This window comes from Boleophthalmus pectinirostris, unplaced genomic scaffold (assembly GCF_026225935.1).
Source record: "Boleophthalmus pectinirostris isolate CB_2022bp ecotype Guang Dong unplaced genomic scaffold, ASM2622593v1 HiC_scaffold_2, whole genome shotgun sequence".
In the NCBI taxonomy this organism is placed as follows: domain Eukaryota; kingdom Metazoa; phylum Chordata; class Actinopteri; order Gobiiformes; family Gobiidae; genus Boleophthalmus; species Boleophthalmus pectinirostris.
The window spans coordinates 27,694,112-27,714,725 of NW_026571152.1; the positions used below are offsets into that span (position 1 = coordinate 27,694,112).

At 37.8% G+C, this 20,614-nt stretch overlaps 1 protein-coding gene across 1 annotated transcript; it reads left to right on the forward strand.

Moving 5' to 3' along the window:
- Positions 1 to 35: 35 nt before the first annotated feature.
- On the forward strand, positions 36 to 20,517 carry st3gal2 (ST3 beta-galactoside alpha-2,3-sialyltransferase 2). The gene is made up of 7 exons (XM_020935133.2): positions 36 to 439; positions 7,662 to 7,721; positions 8,108 to 8,241; positions 12,507 to 12,686; positions 12,826 to 12,871; positions 14,130 to 14,249; positions 15,295 to 20,517. The coding sequence occupies exons 1-7, from the start codon at positions 98 to 100 to the stop codon at positions 15,466 to 15,468; spliced, it is 1,056 nt and encodes a 351-aa protein (XP_020790792.1). The 5' UTR covers positions 36 to 97; the 3' UTR covers positions 15,469 to 20,517.
- The last annotated feature ends 97 nt before the right edge of the window (positions 20,518 to 20,614 follow it).

Consider the following 20,614-nt stretch of genomic DNA (forward strand, 5'->3'; position numbering starts at 1 on the left):
AGGGGCCCCCGGCAGACTGTCCGAGTTGAGGCCCTGGCTCTCGACAGGAGGGGTGCCTGGGAGCGGAGGTAGCAGCGAGCTGGACAAGGGCGGCCGGATGAGGTGCTCTCGTAGACTGTGCATGCTCCTGGGGACACTGGTGCTGGTCTTCCTCACCTCACTCTTCTTCTCCATGTCTCTGCGTGGGGGGGTGGGCCTCAACTACCTGGAGCCCCCCAGCTGGGAGGAGTCCAGGCGAGTGAAGCTGGTGCCAAACTACGTGGGTGCCCACCGCCTGTCCCCTCCAGACCTGCCTCAGCAGAAGACCTGTGCCTGCCCTCGCTGTGTGGGGGACCCTGGGGTGTCCGAGTGGTTTGACGAGAACTATGACCCAGACATCTCTCCTGTGTGGACCCGTGACAACATCGAACTGCCCTCTGATGTGTACTACTGGTGGGTGGTAAGTAACATGCTGTTGTACGATTACATATTCAGGTATAAGTGAAATGGAAGTTGATAGATGAAACACTGTACACAGTACAAAGATGTCAGCAGGACAGTAGTACAAGTAGACTTTTACAACAAGAGATACTTATTTCACTTTCTTTATTTTGCAGTGCATTAAAATGGGCTGTTAATTGCTCTTAGTGCTTTAGTGTCCTACTGTTATTAGCCTATCTTTCAAAGCAGCCAATGTTTAATGAGCCATTTGTACTTGCACAGTTAAACAGCAGAAAAAGTACTATACAGCTTTTCTTGCTACACAAAAGATGAACCAAAAGACAATCTCTTTAGCTGTTAGAAAGATTAGGTTCCACTTGGTTTTCCTTAAATTATCATGTCTAAGATTTGGATAAAATTGCAGCATCTTGAATGTGGCTTCTTTATTGCCCTATGGCGTTTTTATGATGAGTGTGTGATATACAGTAACTTGGCAAGAATGTCAGCAAGTAATGCATTGCAATTACAAATCTCTCTTCATCCTCTTTATCCTCAGCTGTGAACCAACCAATCCCTTCATACAAGCACTACATGCCCCCATATTTTTCTGCCAGTTCGGCGCATTATAGCTCTGACAACTGTATTTCCTATAAGCTATGCAGACTTGTGCCTAAAATACAAAAAGTAATGTGTCTCAAAGTGTAGATGATGAGGAAACTTTGACTGTATGCTGTTAGTCATACATTTAACAGCAGTTTTAAAGAAGTAACTTTTCCACTAACCTGTCCAGAGTCCAGTGTTCTTCAGCAGAGTCCTGTTTAAGAGCCATTGCCCCACTCTCTGAAATGAACAAAAAGTGCAAACACAAGTCCAACTGCTGCCAAGTCATTAGGTCACACACTCTGTCACAGTGAGGTGAGGAACCTGGGGAGACAGAGCAGGGACAAGGGAACAAAAGGTCAGAGAGGAGAAGGCAAATAGTGATGGATAAACAAGAAAGGAATGAGCCTGTGAACTAGTTAGCTCAAATATGGACTTAAATCTGAGGAAACTAGGCTCACTGTGAAAATCCGTAAATATATTAAAATATTAGTATGGTACACAATATACTTTTTATATTTTGGAGCAATTTAGTAAAAATGACAAGATTTGTATCATTTAGTTTACATCTAGATTGGACAAAAAGAGTTAAGGGTTAACACAGGAGCTGTGATTTTAAAAAGATCTACTACTACAACAAAAATGTTAAATAAAAATGTTAGGCCAAAACTGCAAAAGGAATTGCACAATTATTTTATGAATCATGTAAAAATCTCTAAAAAAGTTCTTGTGAACCTAATCTTGTGTCTTGTCTTGTGGAATTTGTCTCATCCCAGTAAAAGCTGCCAGTCTGTACAATACAGCTTTGTAAATCCAGTAGAATTTGTTTTTGGTCTTTTTGGAAATATGAGACGAGCCATTAGCTTGCATTGTTTCATTTTTTTTATTTTATTTTTTTATTATGTTGCACTTCTTATGTGGAAGAATTTTATTATTGGTTGTTTGCCCTTTTTGCATTAGAAAACATCCACATTTTATAACAGTTTCTTACAGTATGAAGCCACAAGTTGCAGTAAAACATCAGCCATATTTTTTTTAGTTTGTGAAATCTGGACAGACGCATTGAGTGTGCTACCTCTGTTTGCTCCTGTCCCCTCATCAGTGAGTTGCAGCGCACCCTGCTTTTACTGCCCAATAATTCCTGGCCCAGTGTTACTTTCCATAAAAGTGATTCAAGTGAGTTCCGCTCCGCCGGGCAGGTTTTAAATTTATGAAAAAGAAAAGAAAAAAAAAGAAAGCTCAGATTATACCCTCAACCCATAGCCACAGATGGCCAGGGATGCTGTGTTGCTGCATCGAAGGTATATAAGGTTTAAGAGACAATTTCCTGAAGGCTTTGTTAATCTTGAAGAGAATTGCAGCTTTAAGATTACAAAACACAGTATATATGTATTGCAAGTAAAGATGAGAAATAATCTGACTTTGTAAACCTCTTCAGAATAAATCTTTTGTTCTTAGATTTGCACAGAAAAAACTCCCGGAGGCACATTTTATTAGGCTTTCCGGTTTTCTTTTATATTGACAAGATATGGAATTTATTAGATGTGCAGTCTGCAAAGGCAAGCTAGAGAAGATCAATAAAAGCATTTGAACTTAAGTTGAGTTAATGGATGTGCTGGTGAAGCTGAGGTCAGAGCAAAAACACTATATATCTGAGCTGCAGTGGTTTTCAGTCATCACCACGTAAAGGTCATGTGCACATTAAGAAGCAAAGAGAAATGGATTTTAGTAGTAGGTTTTAGTGGATATGCATTGGTAGCTGTTAGAATGGCTACATTTATTAAGCTAACTCAATTCTTTCAAGTTTTTGTTAGCTTTGTTTATGTGATTAAATTACCAAAAGAACGCACCAGTTTGATTTGTTCCTCTACAATAACTCTACATAACTTTAAGTACCCATATTACTCGATTCTCTGATCTATGTTATCATGTTTTGTCATCAAAAGCATACCTGGAGTTGTGTTTTGTTTCACTCACACATGTTTAGCACACAAACTCTGCATATTTAGGCTGAGTTCTTCTCTCAAACAGGATTCACTCTGTTCCACCTTGTGATGTTACGTGGTTATACAGACAGTGCTCCATGTGTTTAACATCTCCATACACCTTCACTGCAATCATTTGGATAATTTTAGGCCTGAAATTGCCAGTGTCTGCAGAACTAAAGGTAAAACTACCACTACATCACAAGGTGGATAGAGCACTTTGAGCTTTGGAGATGAAAAAAGACTAATAATAAACAGTTACTCAAACATGTGTGAATGTAACAAAACACAGCTCCAGGTATGTTTTTTGAAGGTGTAACAACCTTCTAACTTGAGAAAGAGTCAATTTTGCATAATATAGGACTTTTAAATGTGATCTTAATTTTACTTAACAATAGTATTCTAACCTTTCATGACTTTGACTTCTATATCAAAATCTATTAGGGTAAATCCATTTAGAAACCATGGCTGTCACTCACTGCAACTGTGCATTTTTAAACCTTTTAAAAAGTCTTTCATATTTATTGACATATATCTGCATAATGCTATCCTTGCTCTATAGCCAGTGCGGGAGAAGGTGCATTTTTGTTGTAATTTATTCTCCAATTTCTTCTCCAAACAAGGAGCTGAATAATTAAGTTTTTATGGGCATATTGAGATCTTTGTTTTACCAGACATTTTTTATGACACTGTGCTTTTACTGCAGTTGATGATACAGATTAGGACAGGGCAATATGGGGAAAAAAAGAATCACAATTGTTTACAATACACAATATTCATCTATCTCTATTTTCAATTCGATCTTCTTCCATCTTATTAAAAACATACCAACTGGACTTTTAAATTCTGCAGATTTAAGTCAAAACTTGTGAACATGTGAGGAGCCAAAGGCATACGCTGTGGCTCAGGCTACTTTTTCTTGAACAAGAGTGTGTAAATCCTCATCAGCATCATGCACTCTTGCTGCCACATGATGGGCTGTAGACCTGTTGATTTAAATGTGCTTGCTTTATCGTCGAGATTGACCAAAGCAGAGCTTGCTATCTGTCATTCTTTCGATTTTTGATTATCTGCTGATACTCAATATAAAGAGATACCAGTGCAGAGACATTTATTTCCTTAAAACACAAATTAAATAAGACAGAACTGAACCAAATGAGTTATGTAGCAGTTCTTTATTCCTCAAATACAGACCTTATATTTGGAAGCTGATATCCAGTCCAGCAAACTTTACAGTATCTGTGCCGATATCTGTTACCAGTATTTTGAGCATTTATTCAAATTATGAATAAATGCTCAAAATAGATAGTTTAATGTCGCAATAATCACTGTGTTAACAAGCAATGCTAAACAACTTGACCTTCATATGGACAAGAAAAGTTCTCCATTAACTTTAAGGATAGGAGCCAGGTCGCTTATAGCTGCATAGTCAGGGGAGCCTTGACAGAATAAAGCAAAGATACTTTTTGGCACTCCTTCCAAAGTACATCTGCCAGATATTAGCAGCAGTCCCAACAATGGCAGCAGAGTATGCCAAGTCTGTCCCCTGCGTCACTTTCGAAAGCCAAACTCAAAAGTGGAGCAGTGAGAAAGTGAAAATAAACTGCAGCTAGAACAAGAGAAGACAAAACGTTGAAAAGAACTGAAAAAGATTGACAGGTTTTGAATGAACTATGTCTTATGAGATTAGGATTAGAATTGAGGGCAGGGACAAACGGGAGCAAGAGAAATTTTGAGGAGGAAGTATGCTCTCGGGACAGGACGGTATGTGAATAAAAAACAAGCTTTCAGCAGATGTGTGTGTCAATTGAGGAGGCTAATGGTGAGTGAAAGGAAACTGTGACAAATATACCTGTCATGATAATTGCTATATTGGGTTATTGTTGAGTGTATGCTAGATGGAGCAATCATTTTTTAGGCTAAATATTTATCGTTGTACTTTTTCTTTGTGCTAGTGGGGGCTTGTGCTAGTAATTCTACTTAAAGTTACACTGTGTAGCTTTAGTTCGGGGTCCGTCACAGTCTTTTTTTCCATTGATATGTCATTGCTCTGCTTGAAATGTTCCACAATAGGGCATTAAACAGATCTACCTTACATTTATTCAAATACAGTCGGGTGTATTGCTTAAAAATACCAACAAAAACAGGCATTCTGACCATGCCTCTCCACAGATCTGACCTGGTTTGGTCTCCATGATGATAGAAATGTTTAATGCCATACTATGAAACATTCCAGACAAAGCAATAACATCTCTAGGAGAAAATCAAGTGGTCTTCAGCAATATATCGCACTTGTAAATGTTTTAGCGCGACAGGCCTAGTGACAAAAGCTGGTTATGTTGGAGAGGGACCCAAAATGTCCACGTAGCATCTGGCTGTACTGTGTGAATTGCAGTGCAGGTGTTGTGTGTTTACAGGCCCGGGGGAAGGCTTACTCATGTGGTCAAATGATGAGGTCCGTCTCCAGTAAGAACGTGTCATCATCATTTCTGTTTATGAGCTGCCAAGTCGAAGCTAAAATCTAAAATGGGAGAAAATTGGGCTCTCCACATTCAAATCATCTCAAAACAATGAGAATTTATTTTTGCTTCAGACCGGGAACACGCCTCCACAGTGTCTCACAATATACAGCCCCAGGATATAGTGGAATGTATTGTAAATTAACACTGTTGCGTAAGTATTTTTTATTTTTTATTCGCCAGCTATATATATATACTTTAGAAATGATGTTTGTGCTTTTGAGTTTCTTGGAGAAAATGATCTTCCTCCTAGCAATTTATTCCATATTGATTTGACACAGACTCTTCTTCAACAGTCTTTTCTATTTAGACTAGCACAAAATACAGTACCCTTTGACTCCTTTGATGCTGTTGAATTTTAAATTACTAATTTATCAGATTTGCATTTCCTCATTTCAGATGCTCTATAAATCATGTTTTATTTTAAGAGGAAACAGTCAACAGAACACTGTACTCTATAGGCTTACACAGTGTTTGCTTTAGATTATGGTGGCTCAGATCATTTTTTATTGGTACAATTTCATTTTATTTCAATTTGTCGAGTATAAATGTCGCTTTCTGTCTATATTTAATCCTAACACCAGTCATTTTGATCAAGGGTAGTCTCTATTATGAGTTTGTGATAATACAATGAGCAACAAAGTCTAATTTTGTTATGCCAATGTGCAGTTCAGGTTATTTTTAGACTCTGGGGGAGAATTTTACTTCCCAATTACTTTTCCATTTACTTCCCCATTAATACAGGAGACTATGACCCCCCATAGTCTCCTGTATTAATGGGAAACACTGATTTACAATATACTTTCCTAGTTTAATAAGAGATAATTTAGTATAAACATCTCAGGCCTTTAACCCTAAGACATAAAATTCCAACTCATTAAAGGTCCCATATTCACTCATTTTTTCTGATCTAGTAGACTAATAATAAAGGCTTACTTAAACATGTATGAATGAAAAAAAAAACAGAACTCCAAGGTCTGTCAGTTTTGTTTGATATAGGACCTTTAACTTCAGCTCAGTGTTACGGTTAAAAATGTGAGGTTGGAGTTTCAACACTGCATTTTGCCCCAGTTACATTCTTTACATTCTGCTCAGGCTTTGGGTTGTTTTCTGGTGTTTTGGAGAGAGCTCTGCGCCTTGTCATTGCTGTCACTTTTATTTATCCCTTTTGGACAAAACAATGTTTTTGTGAGTGACAGTGGAAATGGAAACTTGCGTGGTGCACAACACTCCAGCTCAGCATCGTCTTGAGTAAATCTGGGGTGTTTCTTTTGCAAACAGTCTGAGAAAAGGCAATAAAGAGAGAAAAACAAGCAAAGAAAGACAGTGTTTGCGACCTCAACATTTTCTGACTTGTATTAAAGTCAAAAGTGTCTTTTCTCATTTCAGTATTTTCCATTAGTTGTCTTAAGTTTTTTGACAGAAGGCAGCCTGTTGTAATAGGACCTTTTCTTTCCATGGTTCATTTATAATGTTCCTGGCAAGAGGCATTACCAAAAATGTAATATGATGTAATATGACAATTATAAACATCTCCCTATGTAACTTTTCTGGGGGAGCGTCAGTCAGTTGCTTGTCTGTAGTTATTGGTTCACCTGGAATTTTCCACAGTATGGCATTAAACTTATGTATAATGTATTTATTCCATTACAGGTGTTTTTTTTATTCAAATACCATACACTTTTATTTTCTCATTTATCAAACTGTAGTGCAAATTGAATATTTGTTTTTATTTATTTGGGTTAATTGTCATTTAAAACTTCCTTATTCATGGTTTAGTCTAATTTCTGACCATTTAGTCCCATTTTAGACCACGTTAGGCCTAATTAAGTTTTAATATGGTACAAGTTTAGATCCAGTGGTACTTGGAAAACCAAATTTTAGGTTTAAGGTGGTATTTGGTGAAAAAAGCTAGAGAACCACTGCCTTATAAAATGCATTCTTACTGTGAGCGGGGTCACTTCTCCACAGATCTGACCTGTAACTTGGGCTGATGGTGCTTCCTGCTTGCCTCCATGGTAATAGCAGGGCAGACCATCACAAAGAGCATTCTCAAGTAACTGACGATATGAAGAGTGTAAAGCTACTGAAACTTTTTTCTATTAAGACCTTTTATTATGCTTTTTTCTCTGTGTAGATGCTGCAGCCACAGTTCAAACCACACAGCATCCAGCAAGTGCTTATGAGACTCTTTCAGGTATTTATATAATGAATACATCTTGCCATTACTGTAGCACTGTCAAATCATCTGTGTGCTCAGGGCCCATTACCTCACAGTTGCAGGCAAAGGCCACAAGGAGCGGATTATCTTTTAGTAGACATTAGGGCTTCAACAGTAACTAGCTTCCTTTTTCACGTTTTGTCTGTGTGTGCGATCTGCTCCATAACTTTAACCTTTGTAGCTCCCCGTGGGCTCACAGTGTTTAATGTATTTTTCATGAACAACTCACCGCAGTATCACAAGTTTCATCAAACAAGGCTTAGCTGCAGGTTATCCCATGTCCTCTTATTGCTATTTTAGGGCAAGTGTCCCATTTCATTAAACAAAGTCTGCTCTTTTAACTTGGATGCTCGCTGTCTTAGGTGATTCCCGGTAGATCTCCATATGGGTCATGGGATCCAGGTCGCTGTCTGCGCTGTGCGGTGGTTGGAAACTCCGGAAATCTGCGAGGAGCCGGATATGGGGCTACTATCGATGGGCACAACTACATCATGAGGTGAGAGGAGAGATGAGATGGAGAGACTTGATAGTAGAAGGTATTAGAAACAAGTGCACTAAAGGAAATTAAAAAGTCTGGATAACAAATGAAAAAAGGAATTGGAGTCAGTAGAAGTTCTTGCGATGCCTGCAAGGATTAATCAACTAATCGTGACTATTAAAGGCCTATATTGCACTATTTTCTGATCTATGTTATAATGTTGTTTCCTCATCAAAAACTTATCTGGAGTTTAACACACAAACCCTGCATATTTAGGCTATGTTCTTCTTTCAGCAAAAAACAAAAACAAAATACATTCTTGCACCTTGTGATGTCATGTGGTAATACAGAAAGTGCTCCAGTGTTTTTTTAACTTCCATACACTTTCACTAGAATCATTTGGATGATTTCAGCCCTGGAATTGCCAATCTCTACTGAAGAACAGGCAAAAGGTAGCTGTTGTGCTTTAAAGATGTAGACAGACTAATAATAAAGGATTACTCAAACATGTGTGAAAGAAAAAACACAGCGCCAAGCATATTTTTGAGGAGATAACAACATTTTAAAATGGTTTAAAGCTCACAAGAATCCATTTTGTATAATATAGGACCATTAAAAATAATCATAGTTGTTTTAATTATCATAATAATCATTATCTGGAATATACAGCCTCTGTAACACATACAAAGGTCTCAATATACAAAATAAATCACTGGTTAAAAATAGTTTACTGTGATTTCCTTACTTTGTTATTATGTCAGTGGCATAAAGATAAGATAGTGGCAAATAGATAATATACTACAATAAACAATAATGCTATTTTATTTCTGTAGAAATATATCGCACTTCAAAATGTTTTCTCGTGGCTGCCCTAGATGTGTCTAATTCTGTATATTTTGCGCGTAATCCTTTGCCCCTCTGTTACTGGTTAAAAGAGTGGCCACCTGAACCATGCAGCATCAGCACAAAGAGCTTTATGTCTCAGAAGCTGGATCCTATAGCAGCTCCCTCACACACACTCTCGTACACACACTCACAGCAGGCCACATAAATCCCTTTGTCTCTTTGCACTGCAGCAGAGATGAATCACACAGCGTAATTGTTGTCACTTGGCATGACATATGGCTATATATATTTCTGTTGGACTGACCGACCATGTACTGCTTTGAGGAGTCTGAAAATATAAAAGTTAAAAGGTCCATTTAAGTCAGTACGCGTCAGGAAACGCACTTGTCATGAAATATAGAGTATGCCAGCCAGGTGCAAGGAGAGTCTGTTTTATTTATGTGTGTTCATGGTTTTCAGAGTCTAGGATGTGGTGATGTCATGCTCCTAGATGGGGGGCAAGAGCCATTTTTTCCTTTTGATAGCATTGTATTTTACCATGAAACATCCAAAAGGTGAATTCACAAATATTATATACCCAAGAACTGCAAAAGTATTCTGCATTTTAACAATCTATACCATCTGTACTTAATATTGTAGGTCTATTGATATTTTACATCTGACATCATCAGCATTTCTTGGATGTGTAATGTTAAATATATCCCCTGCTCTGTCTGAAGCTCTAATATTCAAGTTAGACTTTAAAGGGACAGTTCAGAATTTTGGACATAGGACCTCATTTCGTAGTGAGCCAGAGTGTTAGAAATGTGTGGAGACACTTTTTAAATATTCCATCCAGTCCTTGTTTTTGCAGTGGTCACTTGTGCTAGGCTAGTGCATGTCAATGGCCATAGTTATCTTGTCACTAAAAACAGTCTTACCCACTCCACAAAGCACCCAAAGCAAATCTGTTATTACACCAGACTGTCGATGTGAATGTCTGTGTTGATAGAATAATGTTTGAAATAAAACTAACCTTGCATCGCATTGAATTGTGTTGATGAATGTTGAGGAACTATTTTCTCATATATCTGTCCGCCACTGCCAAGCTTTCTATCAGGAAGTACAACTCGCTGCTGCTGCTCAGACATAAATCCTTCAAATGCAAGATTGGTTTTATTTCTAAAATTATTATATCAACACAGACATCCACATTGACAGTCTGATGTAATAACAGATTTGCTTTGGGTGTTTTGTGGAGTGGGTAAGACTGTTTTTAGTGGCAGGCTAACTATGGCCATTGACATGCACTAGCCTAGTACCAATGACCTCTGCAAATACAAGGACTGGGTGGAATATTTTTAAAAAGTGTCTCCACACGTCTCCAGCACTCTGGCTCACTAGGAAATGTCCAAAATTCTGGACAGTCCCTTTAATCTGAGTTTTGTTTTAACACAATCAGACCAGAAAGAGCTGACTTGGTTGGAAATACAACACGTGAACTGATTTGTGCTGTTAAACTGTAAAAAAAAAGAGTCAAATTTTTGTTGAAAATCAAACACCTAAACAGGACCATGAACGCTTGTATTGACCACTGGCTAATGCAAATGCGGTACTCAAATCCATTTTTTTATTTTTATTTTTTTTTGTATTTTGTATTTTCAAACTATCTTAAAACATTTTGGCAGTCTTGCGTTTCCATGGTAACATACAGCATAGAGATGCATGTAGAACAATGTCAATAACCTTGATCTCTTAAGCAACACTTCATCACTCAATTTTGTTTTAGAAATCACTACAATAACCAAGAGCCCTTCTACATGTCACATTTAGACAAATCATTACTAGGCCTGTCACAAGATCTATTTTTGAAGTACAATATATTGTTACAGAGATATACAACTATAAACTATAATACTGAAACTACTTTCTGCCACTGCTACAATAATAATAAAGCAAGATAATACCAGTAAACCATTTTAAATAGACAGTAACATTAAAAGGCCTGAGCTGCAACAAATAAATAGCAGAATGAACTGATGTTTACCGATAGAAGTTACTTTTTCATTATATTACAACAAAAATACCCCAAAATCTCTCCATTATTGCAAAAAAAGTATACACACGATAAATATTGAGCTGCGAAATATATTGTCCCATCTTTCATATGCTGAAGTCGATAAAGTAATTATTGTGACAGGCCTAATTATAATGCCCTTGAGTATCATTGTGCTGACATTAATATTTAAATAAAACGCCTCACCTCTCTCATTTTGGACACATAACCATATTTGTTGTCAGACACAGTATCGGCGTTATTATGCGTGAGTGTTGTACTCTAGACCTGAGTGGGCAGACACCAGATTTTCCACACACATTGATTCTCATTTGTGTTTTAAATCACTGCAGTCTGGCCTCCTGCCTGTCCGCCCTTTGGCTCACTGCTCTCAGTGTGCGTCTGCTTTGTTCAGCTTCATATGGGAACATCGAAAAATCATTTGCTCAGAAGCACTTTCATATTTAGATAAACACCTCCAGACAGTGACTCAGACCTACTGTAAATACACACAGCTGCCAATCTACAACATAAGCTAAGAATAGAAAAATATAAGTAACCAAAATTTGTAGCCACACTTCTCACATTTTAAGTTAGTAGCTCCCTGATGTATGCTGAGGTGGGTTCATTATCACACTAACCTTGTTGTAGTTGGTACGGTGAAGTTGTGGGTTCTGAAATGGAAAAGTTTCTCCAGTTGAAACTCCACACAGCTTTTTGTTTAAGACTGAAGTTTTAGGGCTTTATCTCTGGGCACTGCAGCAAATCCGGGACACTTGGGAGATATACTGTAGGCACTGGAAATCAATAAGCATCTGTCTGTATCTCATAAAGTGCATAATAAAAGATATATTGAAGATTGCATGTGAAAGGTCCTATATTTTACTAAACTGACTTTTGTGAGCTTTAAGCCATGTTATACTGTTGTTACCTCTTCAAAAACATACTTGGAGCTGTGTATTGTGCACATATGTTTAAAGAACCCTTTATTAAAAGCTCAATGTCTGTCTATATTCTCCAAAACTCAGAATGCTCTGTTCTACCTTGTGATGTCATGTAGTAGTTTTCAAGTCAACATATACCATTTACCTTTAGTTCACTAGAGACGATATCAGGGCTGAAATTATTCTAGTGAAGGTAAAAACAGGGTGGAGCACTTCCTGTATTACCACATGGCATCACAAGGTGGAACATAGTGTTTTCAGTCGGAGAGAAGAACTCAGCCTAAATAGGCAGCATTTGTGTGTTAACTATACATGTGAGAATGAAACAAAACACAACTTTGGGTTTGTTTTTGATGAGGAAACGGCATCATAACATAAATCAGAAAATAGTCATATGTCTAATATCTGTAATATCTGTCTAAATTTTAACTAAACCCATGTTGCTCCTGTCTGTGTAGGATTAATCTGGCTCCTACAGTGGGCTACGAGGAGGACGCAGGGAGCCGTACCACTCACCACTTCATGTATCCGGAGAGCGCCAAGAACCTCGCCGCCAACGTCAGCTTCGTTCTGGTCCCATTTAAGACGTTAGACCTGGTTTGGATCACCAGTGCCCTATCAACCGGCCAGATTAGATTGTAAGGAACACGCCACACACATACATAGAGGAGAATTAGTGTCAATGTCAAGACTTCATCAAATCGAATCAAAGAATTTCTGTTGCAATCACATGAAGTGGAGATTGTGTTTAATCATTTTGTGACTCTTTGCCCTCAGTACTTACGCTCCGGTGAAGCAGTTTCTTCGCGTGGATAAAGACAAGGTGAGTCTCAAATACACACACTCAAACTGCCTTACTGCAATTATATTATCCCCTGCCCATTGTTTATGAGGGATTACTGTTAGATTATAGGCCATCCTTTAGTTTTCAATAATCCTTTGCTTGCTCTTTAATCTGTGAAAATAAATAAACTCAGACTAATCCCTGCCATTCCAAGAGTTTGCGGATTTCACGTCTTGGGTGAAGTTCATGTCTTTGGTAGATCGGTGTGGTAAGATTTACAAAGAGGATGTGATGCCTGGAGCTGCTGGAGCTGCTGTAAAAATGTAAAAAAAATAAATTAATTTAAAAAAGAAAGACGGCTCTTACATTGTAATTACTACTAAGCCTGTCATGATAACAAATTTTGAAGTATGATTTATTATTTTATATAATATTTAAACAAATTTATCACATTGACACTATAACCCAAAAGCAGATTTAAACCACAAAAAATGTATTTTAAATGTACATTATTGTAAAAAAAAATCATGAACTGTCCACCACCTGCCCTGTACCCCAAAGAAAATGTACACATGATAAATATTGACCCCAAAAAAGTATTGTCTCAGCTTTCATATATTTAAAGATAAGATGATGTAGTAATTATCATGCCGTAATTACTACTCATTTATTTTACACCTTCAGGACTTCAGTTTAAACTAAAGTTGGAAGCTACAAACTTGGCAGCATCTTTAAATTTATATAATGTATCTGTATATTTTCTACCCATATCCTATAGCATTTTTACAAGAGGGTAAAGAACAGCGGGTCACAAGGCCAAAGAGATTTAGTTGTGAACAGGATCTTGTGGAAAACCAAATTAATTCCATGGTATTGGGTTTACAGTTACACTAGGAAGCAAATAAATAGCTATGGCAACTCCAAATAAGGAAAGAAAAAGTTCAGGCATGGGGCATAGTATTTTGTATTGTAAAATGTTTATATTAGATAGGAAATAATTTTGTAGCACCTGCTCACTTTCAGTAGCAACAAAAAACTTCATTCATTTGTGCTTATTAAAGGTACAAAACCACATGAAGACTGCATTTGCTGTAAGTCTTATCGCTGCAGAAACAAAAGTCAGAAGTGTTTGTTTACCCTAGTACAACTTGTTCTCTCTGTAGAAAAGAAAGCAGTCCGCACTTACATTGTGTTGTGCTACAAATTGAATATTCTGTCATTTCTCTATAGTTCTGAACATTTTTCTTGTTTCATAATTCAGTCTCTTAAATATGCATTTCTTACATTTGATTTCCAGGTCCAAGTTTTCAACCCAGCTTTCTTCAAATACATCCACGACCACTGGACCAAACATCACGGCCGTTATCCGTCCACTGGGATGCTGGTGCTCTTCTTTGCCCTGCACGTCTGTGATGAGGTGAGGACTTCTTTAGCCACTGTCAAATCCTGCTCATTTTAAAAGTAATTAACTACGAATGTTAACCATAGACTGTAAAGGTCCAATGGGTCTTCCTATAATTTATATTATTAGGTTCTTTTTTCAGACCAAGAGTTTGTTTTCATACCTGACTGTTTCGACTGCTCACTAGTGTCTTCTTCAGAGTGGTCACGTGATGTTGCTGTGACGTGTCTATGGACCAGGACGAGGGGGTCTTTTTGCTCTCGCACACCTGGGATGCTGTCCTGAGAAGATGGCGCTGTCATCCTGCCTCCACTGGTAGGAAGACAGCGCCAAAACCTGTTTAAATCAGCTGACCGGATACTTCACAGCAACATCACGTGACCACTCTGAGGAAGACCGCTAGTGAGCAGTCGAAACTGTCAGGAACCTAAAAACATAGACTATTACTATAATGGACATAGCTAACCCACTAGCCACTGCATTCAAAATAAGGAGTGTTCCTTCACTGACTCTGGCTCCGTTTGACTTTACATTGGAAACTTGTCACCTCTCTGTCTGAAACTGCTGCAGTGAGCCTCGTCATTTTGGTCTTAAAATGTTTGTATTAACACGCTCTACATGATCCTGGTGTTTTTATTTCACTATTTTGTACATAAATACCTATTCCTATTCCTAATATGCACCTGGCTCCAAATTAGCTCCTATAACCATTAGTTATGTTAAAGCTGATGTTAAAGTTGCACTGTGCACTATTTGTTTGGGGGTCCGTCATCTGCTTATTTCTATGGATATGCCATTGCTCTGGAATATTCCCCAGTATGATGTTAAAAAGCTCTAGTAAAACAGGCATTCTGACTGTGAGTGGGATTACCTCTCCACAGATCTGGCCTGTGATTTGGCCTGGTGTGGACTCCATGAAGATAGAAAGGTTTAATACCACACTGTGAACCAATCCAGACAAAGCAATAACATCTTCATGAAGAAAAGAATTTGACAGACCCTCCAGCAGAAAAATTACAGAATGCACATTGAACACATGTTTTCTTTTTCTGTGTTGCAGGTGAATGTGTTTGGGTTTGGGGCAGACAGCCGGGGAAACTGGCACCACTACTGGGAACAAAACCGCTATTCTGGGGAGTTCAGGAAGACTGGAGTGCATGATGCAGACTATGAGGCTCAGATCATACAGAGACTAGCCAAAGCTGGTAAAATCACAGTTTACCCTGGCAAATAAAAGTCAGAAGCTAGGTCTGAAATATCTTTGATTAGCTCCCACCTTTAAATAGGTTAAAAACAGAAAATAGATTTCATACATATCCTAGCATTTCTTAAACAATGACAATGGATCTGCTCTTGTATATGGTCCAGCTAGATCTGACTGTTGCTAATGGCTTGTGACAGGACAATTGGCCCTGAGCTTTTTGGCTGGATTTGTCCTAATGGTTGGCTTGAGGACACACAATGCAGCCTCGGCTTTGTTAGACCAACTTCACCTCAAGAGGGCCAACAAATGCGAGAGGGATAAGAGAAAATGCTCTAACCAGCTCTCACAAGCAAAGCCCCTGTTCTAGGCTTAATCCAGTGGCAGAAGTGTCCACAATGGAAGACTAATCCACTATCTACTAACTGTTTGCCTGGTACTGAAAACAACAGATTCAACATTACCACTTTTGAGATTTTGTGAGCTGCACTTATCACGTTGGAGTATATCGGCCATCTTGAATCTTGAGGATCTTGTTGCCGTAGGACTTGGCAAGTTGACATCAAAGATGAAATTGCAAAACTGTCACATTGGACTCCAGTTATGAGAGAAGTGGCTCTGTAGACTTCACCTTAAGCGATGGTGGTTTGTCTGGTGTTCGGCCAGGACCACTCACTGCGCGATAATCTCATGTGACTGCCTTGAGAATCTTAACTGGACTTGCCAACTAAAGTAGTAGCTGTCCAGAGACTCCAGGCCTTGTTGACTCATACAAAAGACTGCATCAGTGGAGCAAGAAAGAAACACAGAATACATCTTTGGCTACAACTCCAGTTCACACCCAGATACAGGCAGAGTTCTGGGACATTCAGAGGAGGCCAAAATAATCCTGGAAAAAAAAAAAAAAAAAAGCTCCTGGGAGTTTGAGTTTGGATGAAAGCGTAGTACTTTTTGGAATATAGTCTAATTTCTCTGTGTGGTGTGACAGGGTCTTGTTTGCAAGGCTAGAGATGGTGAAAAACAAACCATTTGCCCATGATAAAAATACTGTGTATACGCTACAATTATTTCAGTTTATGGGTTCACCACTTTTTTAATGAACTGAGGCTGGAGGGACTTTTCAACGTGGTACAACTTCGCTTCACAAACCACTGCTCCAGAGCCACCTGACGCCTTAGCTTTCTACCACACACCACTTAAACTGCACTACCCACAATTCTTTTCATATCTCCACATGCAACACCGTTCAGTTACAGCTGCATAGATTGTGTTTTGTTTACCACTTAGATTGATCAATTGTCTTGGGTTTATTTCCCCCATAGATGTTACATTAAAAAAGCACTAGCTAGGCCTGTTACGATAATTACTATATTGAGTTAGCGTTCAATATATGAAAGATGGAACAATAATTTTTGTAGGTCAATATTTATCGTGGGGACTTTTTCTTTGCACCGGTGGTGACTTTTTTATCTGTACTAAGATAACATTTGAGCTGGAGAGCTGATTGAACAAATTACTTAATTTCTTACTCATTATGGATACAAACTAGTCGCTAAAGTGTTTCATTCTGTTTATTGCTGCTCATGTTTTTAACCGTATTTTACATTTAGAATAGTTTTTGGGGATAATTCTGCTTTAGGGTAATTGTGTCGGATCCATAAATTAGTTTCAGTTTGATCATTTATCGTCTATATATTTTCTTCAGCTATATATTGCACTTCAAAATTTTGATTATGGTTGATACAATTTGCCGAACTCAGAGGAAAGTAAAAAGTCATACCACACAGCATAGGGGAAACCAGTGATCAAGTGTCTTAAATTTTTCCATTATTGAGGAGCCATTTGTTAAATGAAGTGTGAAATCAACTTCACATCTTCTAAAGCTGTTTTCTTTACAAACCTGTTTTTACTTTTTAACAGTCTTAATGTTTATTTTATAAAATTATATACACATTACACATTTTAGAAGTGATAGCCAGAGGTGGAATGTTTTATTTTACTTTGTTTTTAATTTGTATATATAAAATTTATAGCAGGATTCTCTAACCTGTAACTTGTGAGCTGCTCCACCTGATTCCAAGCAGCTCCTCGATGGATTTAGAATTATAAATATTATGCTGAGTAATTTAATTTAATTTGGTTCATCACATATTGGTTATCATAGTAACTCTAATTTTGTCTAATTTTGTGCACTGATGTATTGATTTATGGTTTATGTTCATAGGGATCTAAAATATACCCCATTTAAAGCTGTAGTTGTTACATTTATATCAGCTCAATTTCGTGCAAAACCTAAAAGGAGTAGCTATCTGCCATTTTTTCATTTTGTAAAAGGTTGGAGACCCTTGATTTATAATAAAGTACATTTCACAGCACATGTTTAACTTTAAGAATGTTTAGCCTAATGTAGATTTGTCTCTTGCTTTGACAGATCAGTATGTTCCACCTCTGGTTATTTTACTGAACAAAAATGATTGATGCTGATAGTAGCTCCGGACAGATGGTCTGCTGTGATTGGTCAATTAAATGATGAAATTTGGGAAGCAGATTAAAGGTTTGGCCATAGCAACAGAAGTCAAGTTTACGCAACACTGTAGTGAAACGCTACATTATTACCTAGACCTAAACCCAGACCAACTTTATTTAACCACAAGGGAAATGGTTTGGATGTCCCTCCAAAGCATACTATTTAGCACCAACCGTATCTAATGCATCAAAAATTTTGATGAGTGCATGAAAGCACATGTAACTCCTAGAAGTAGTCTGTGTTATTTCCGTAGGTGTTAACTTGATACACAGCCAGATAACAGTCCACCACCTGCTTCAGTTTGAGATTTTCTGACTGGAGATGGTGAGATGTGTGGAGGAAAGCTGCTACCCTTCAGGTGACACTGACACAAGTGTGAGAACTGCTCACTGTCAAAACACGACCACGTTATGTAAGAATAGCTACTAATAACTGTGCCTGTCTTACAATGCTACTTTGTTTTCTAGTCCTTTTTGCACATCTGTTTAAAATATCATGTTTTGGGAACTGCAAACTTTCAGCCATTATCATACACTTTAAACATATTCACATATTGATGCTTTTGTGCCTTGTCCTGCTTTTGGACATTCTCGACTACAGCAGCACCATAATTCACACGTATCCACACACAAGCCTATATTAAAGGAAACTGACAGAAACTTTGTGCTTGTGCCTTTCTGAACTGCATACATTCATAGACACATCATTCTGCCTGGGTTTGGGGCTTTGTCAGTGTTTTATATTGTAAAAAAGTGCTTGGGGGGATACTTACTAGTGGTGAGCGCGTCTGAGCATATGTTGTTAAGAGTCTCAGTTTGTCAAGATTGAGAGGCTGTGATTTCCATGTCTATGTGTGTGCACCACTGCTATTGTCAATGTTTTCTATGCTTTTGTTTGCTCCTATTCACTTTACATTTGTTGTTGAAGTTTAAAGTTGAAAGAAAACAGCTCTGGCCTCAGCGGTACCACTAAAAGACATTTTCACAGCGGTAGTTACCTGAGGGAACAAACCAAGACCCCTTATCAGTTTTCTTTACTCCTTCCTTGCAGCTGCAGTCCTAGAACATTGCGATCAGATGAAAAGGGGGACAGTGGGGTGGTTTCTTCCTATATATACACATTCTGCCACCTACAGTAGTGGAGATGACATAGATCTGGAGCCTGGAGGAATTTATAACCCTGAAGTAGGTCTGGTGTTTCACTGCCGACCCAAGATGCGGATGTTGTTTGTAGTGGTAGTTACCAGGGATTAAACTAAAACTAAAGCTATTCTAAAGCACTTCTATTACAATTAAGGCTGGGCATTTAATCATTATTTAAACCAGCTCAAGATTACGTTATATTTAATTGTTAGTGATCAGCTTAGGGTTAGCTTGGGTCTCTTTGATTGTGCGGTCTAGTACAGCCAATCCTGTCAGTGAAACATGTGGTTTGGAGCAGGGGCCAGACTTTGGATAAAAAATTGTGAATTTATCGGTGTTAAAGGGCAATCATTTAATTTTTATTTATTTTTTTTTTTTAAGTTCAGGAAATCAACATTGAATGCCATTTTAATATGATTTTTTTTTTCATATTTTTTAAGCATATCTCCCAGCCTTATTTACAAACATTTATAAAGTTTATAATGATACAGTAACTATTAAAACTAACCCTGTCTTTACAAATTTTGGGTTCTGACAGAGAAACTTTGATCTTGAATTCGTAACGTTCAGAAAATATCTACAGAAACATATCTGCGCTGTGCAATAACTTATATTTCCTGGTTTTATTACTAATGGGGGACTATGTATTTCAGTTATATCAAAAGAGAAAGAACAGAACATGCTAGTGGAATTAATTATTCTTTTGATGCATAAATTATGAATTAAGTGTAGGTCAATTTGAAAGGCAATGAAATGTTTCCTGACCCACATTCTGTAAGTAGGATTCAGGTCACTTACAATCTCTGTTCCACTTTTTAGATGGTTTGAGCCTGAAAATGTTACTCAATCCTTTGAATAGATCGACATAAAGGTCAGTTATGTTAAATTGAACATTTTGAGAGCGGCAACAGATATAAACAAATACATAAAAAGAAAAATTTATCCATTTCAGCTGCATGCACTCCAGCAGCTTTATACAAACAACTTGTAAAGAAAAGGAAACTGCATCCCCCAGAGTCAGGAACAAATTTCAAACTTGTTTTTAGTCGCTGTGGTGTATGCGTTTTCGATTCTACCTGGGGTATTGGAGAATTGCTTACTGGAGATTTCACTGTGGGACAAGAGGCTCAATAGAAACGCATATATCATGGTCAGAACAGTTGTTGTTGCACTAGAAATACCACTCGAGCTTTAGACTTCACCTGTGGACTGTAACCTACCACTGTTCGACTTAACCATCACTAACATAAGCACTGGGCAGGTGTATTAAAGCTATTGGCATTAGTTTCGAAATGTAAGACAATACTCAACAGCTCTAAGGCAGTACTTGTGTATTTACTACATGGACATGTCTGTATGATGTGTGACCAGGCTCTTTGTATCTTATTGTACAAATAAAAGATTAATGAAAGAGTGCTTTGTATGCGTGTTTATTAACTTGTAAATGCCTTTGACAGGAAGAATTAAAATGTGCTGACTGGTGCTTACTACTTAATCACCTATTTTTGGT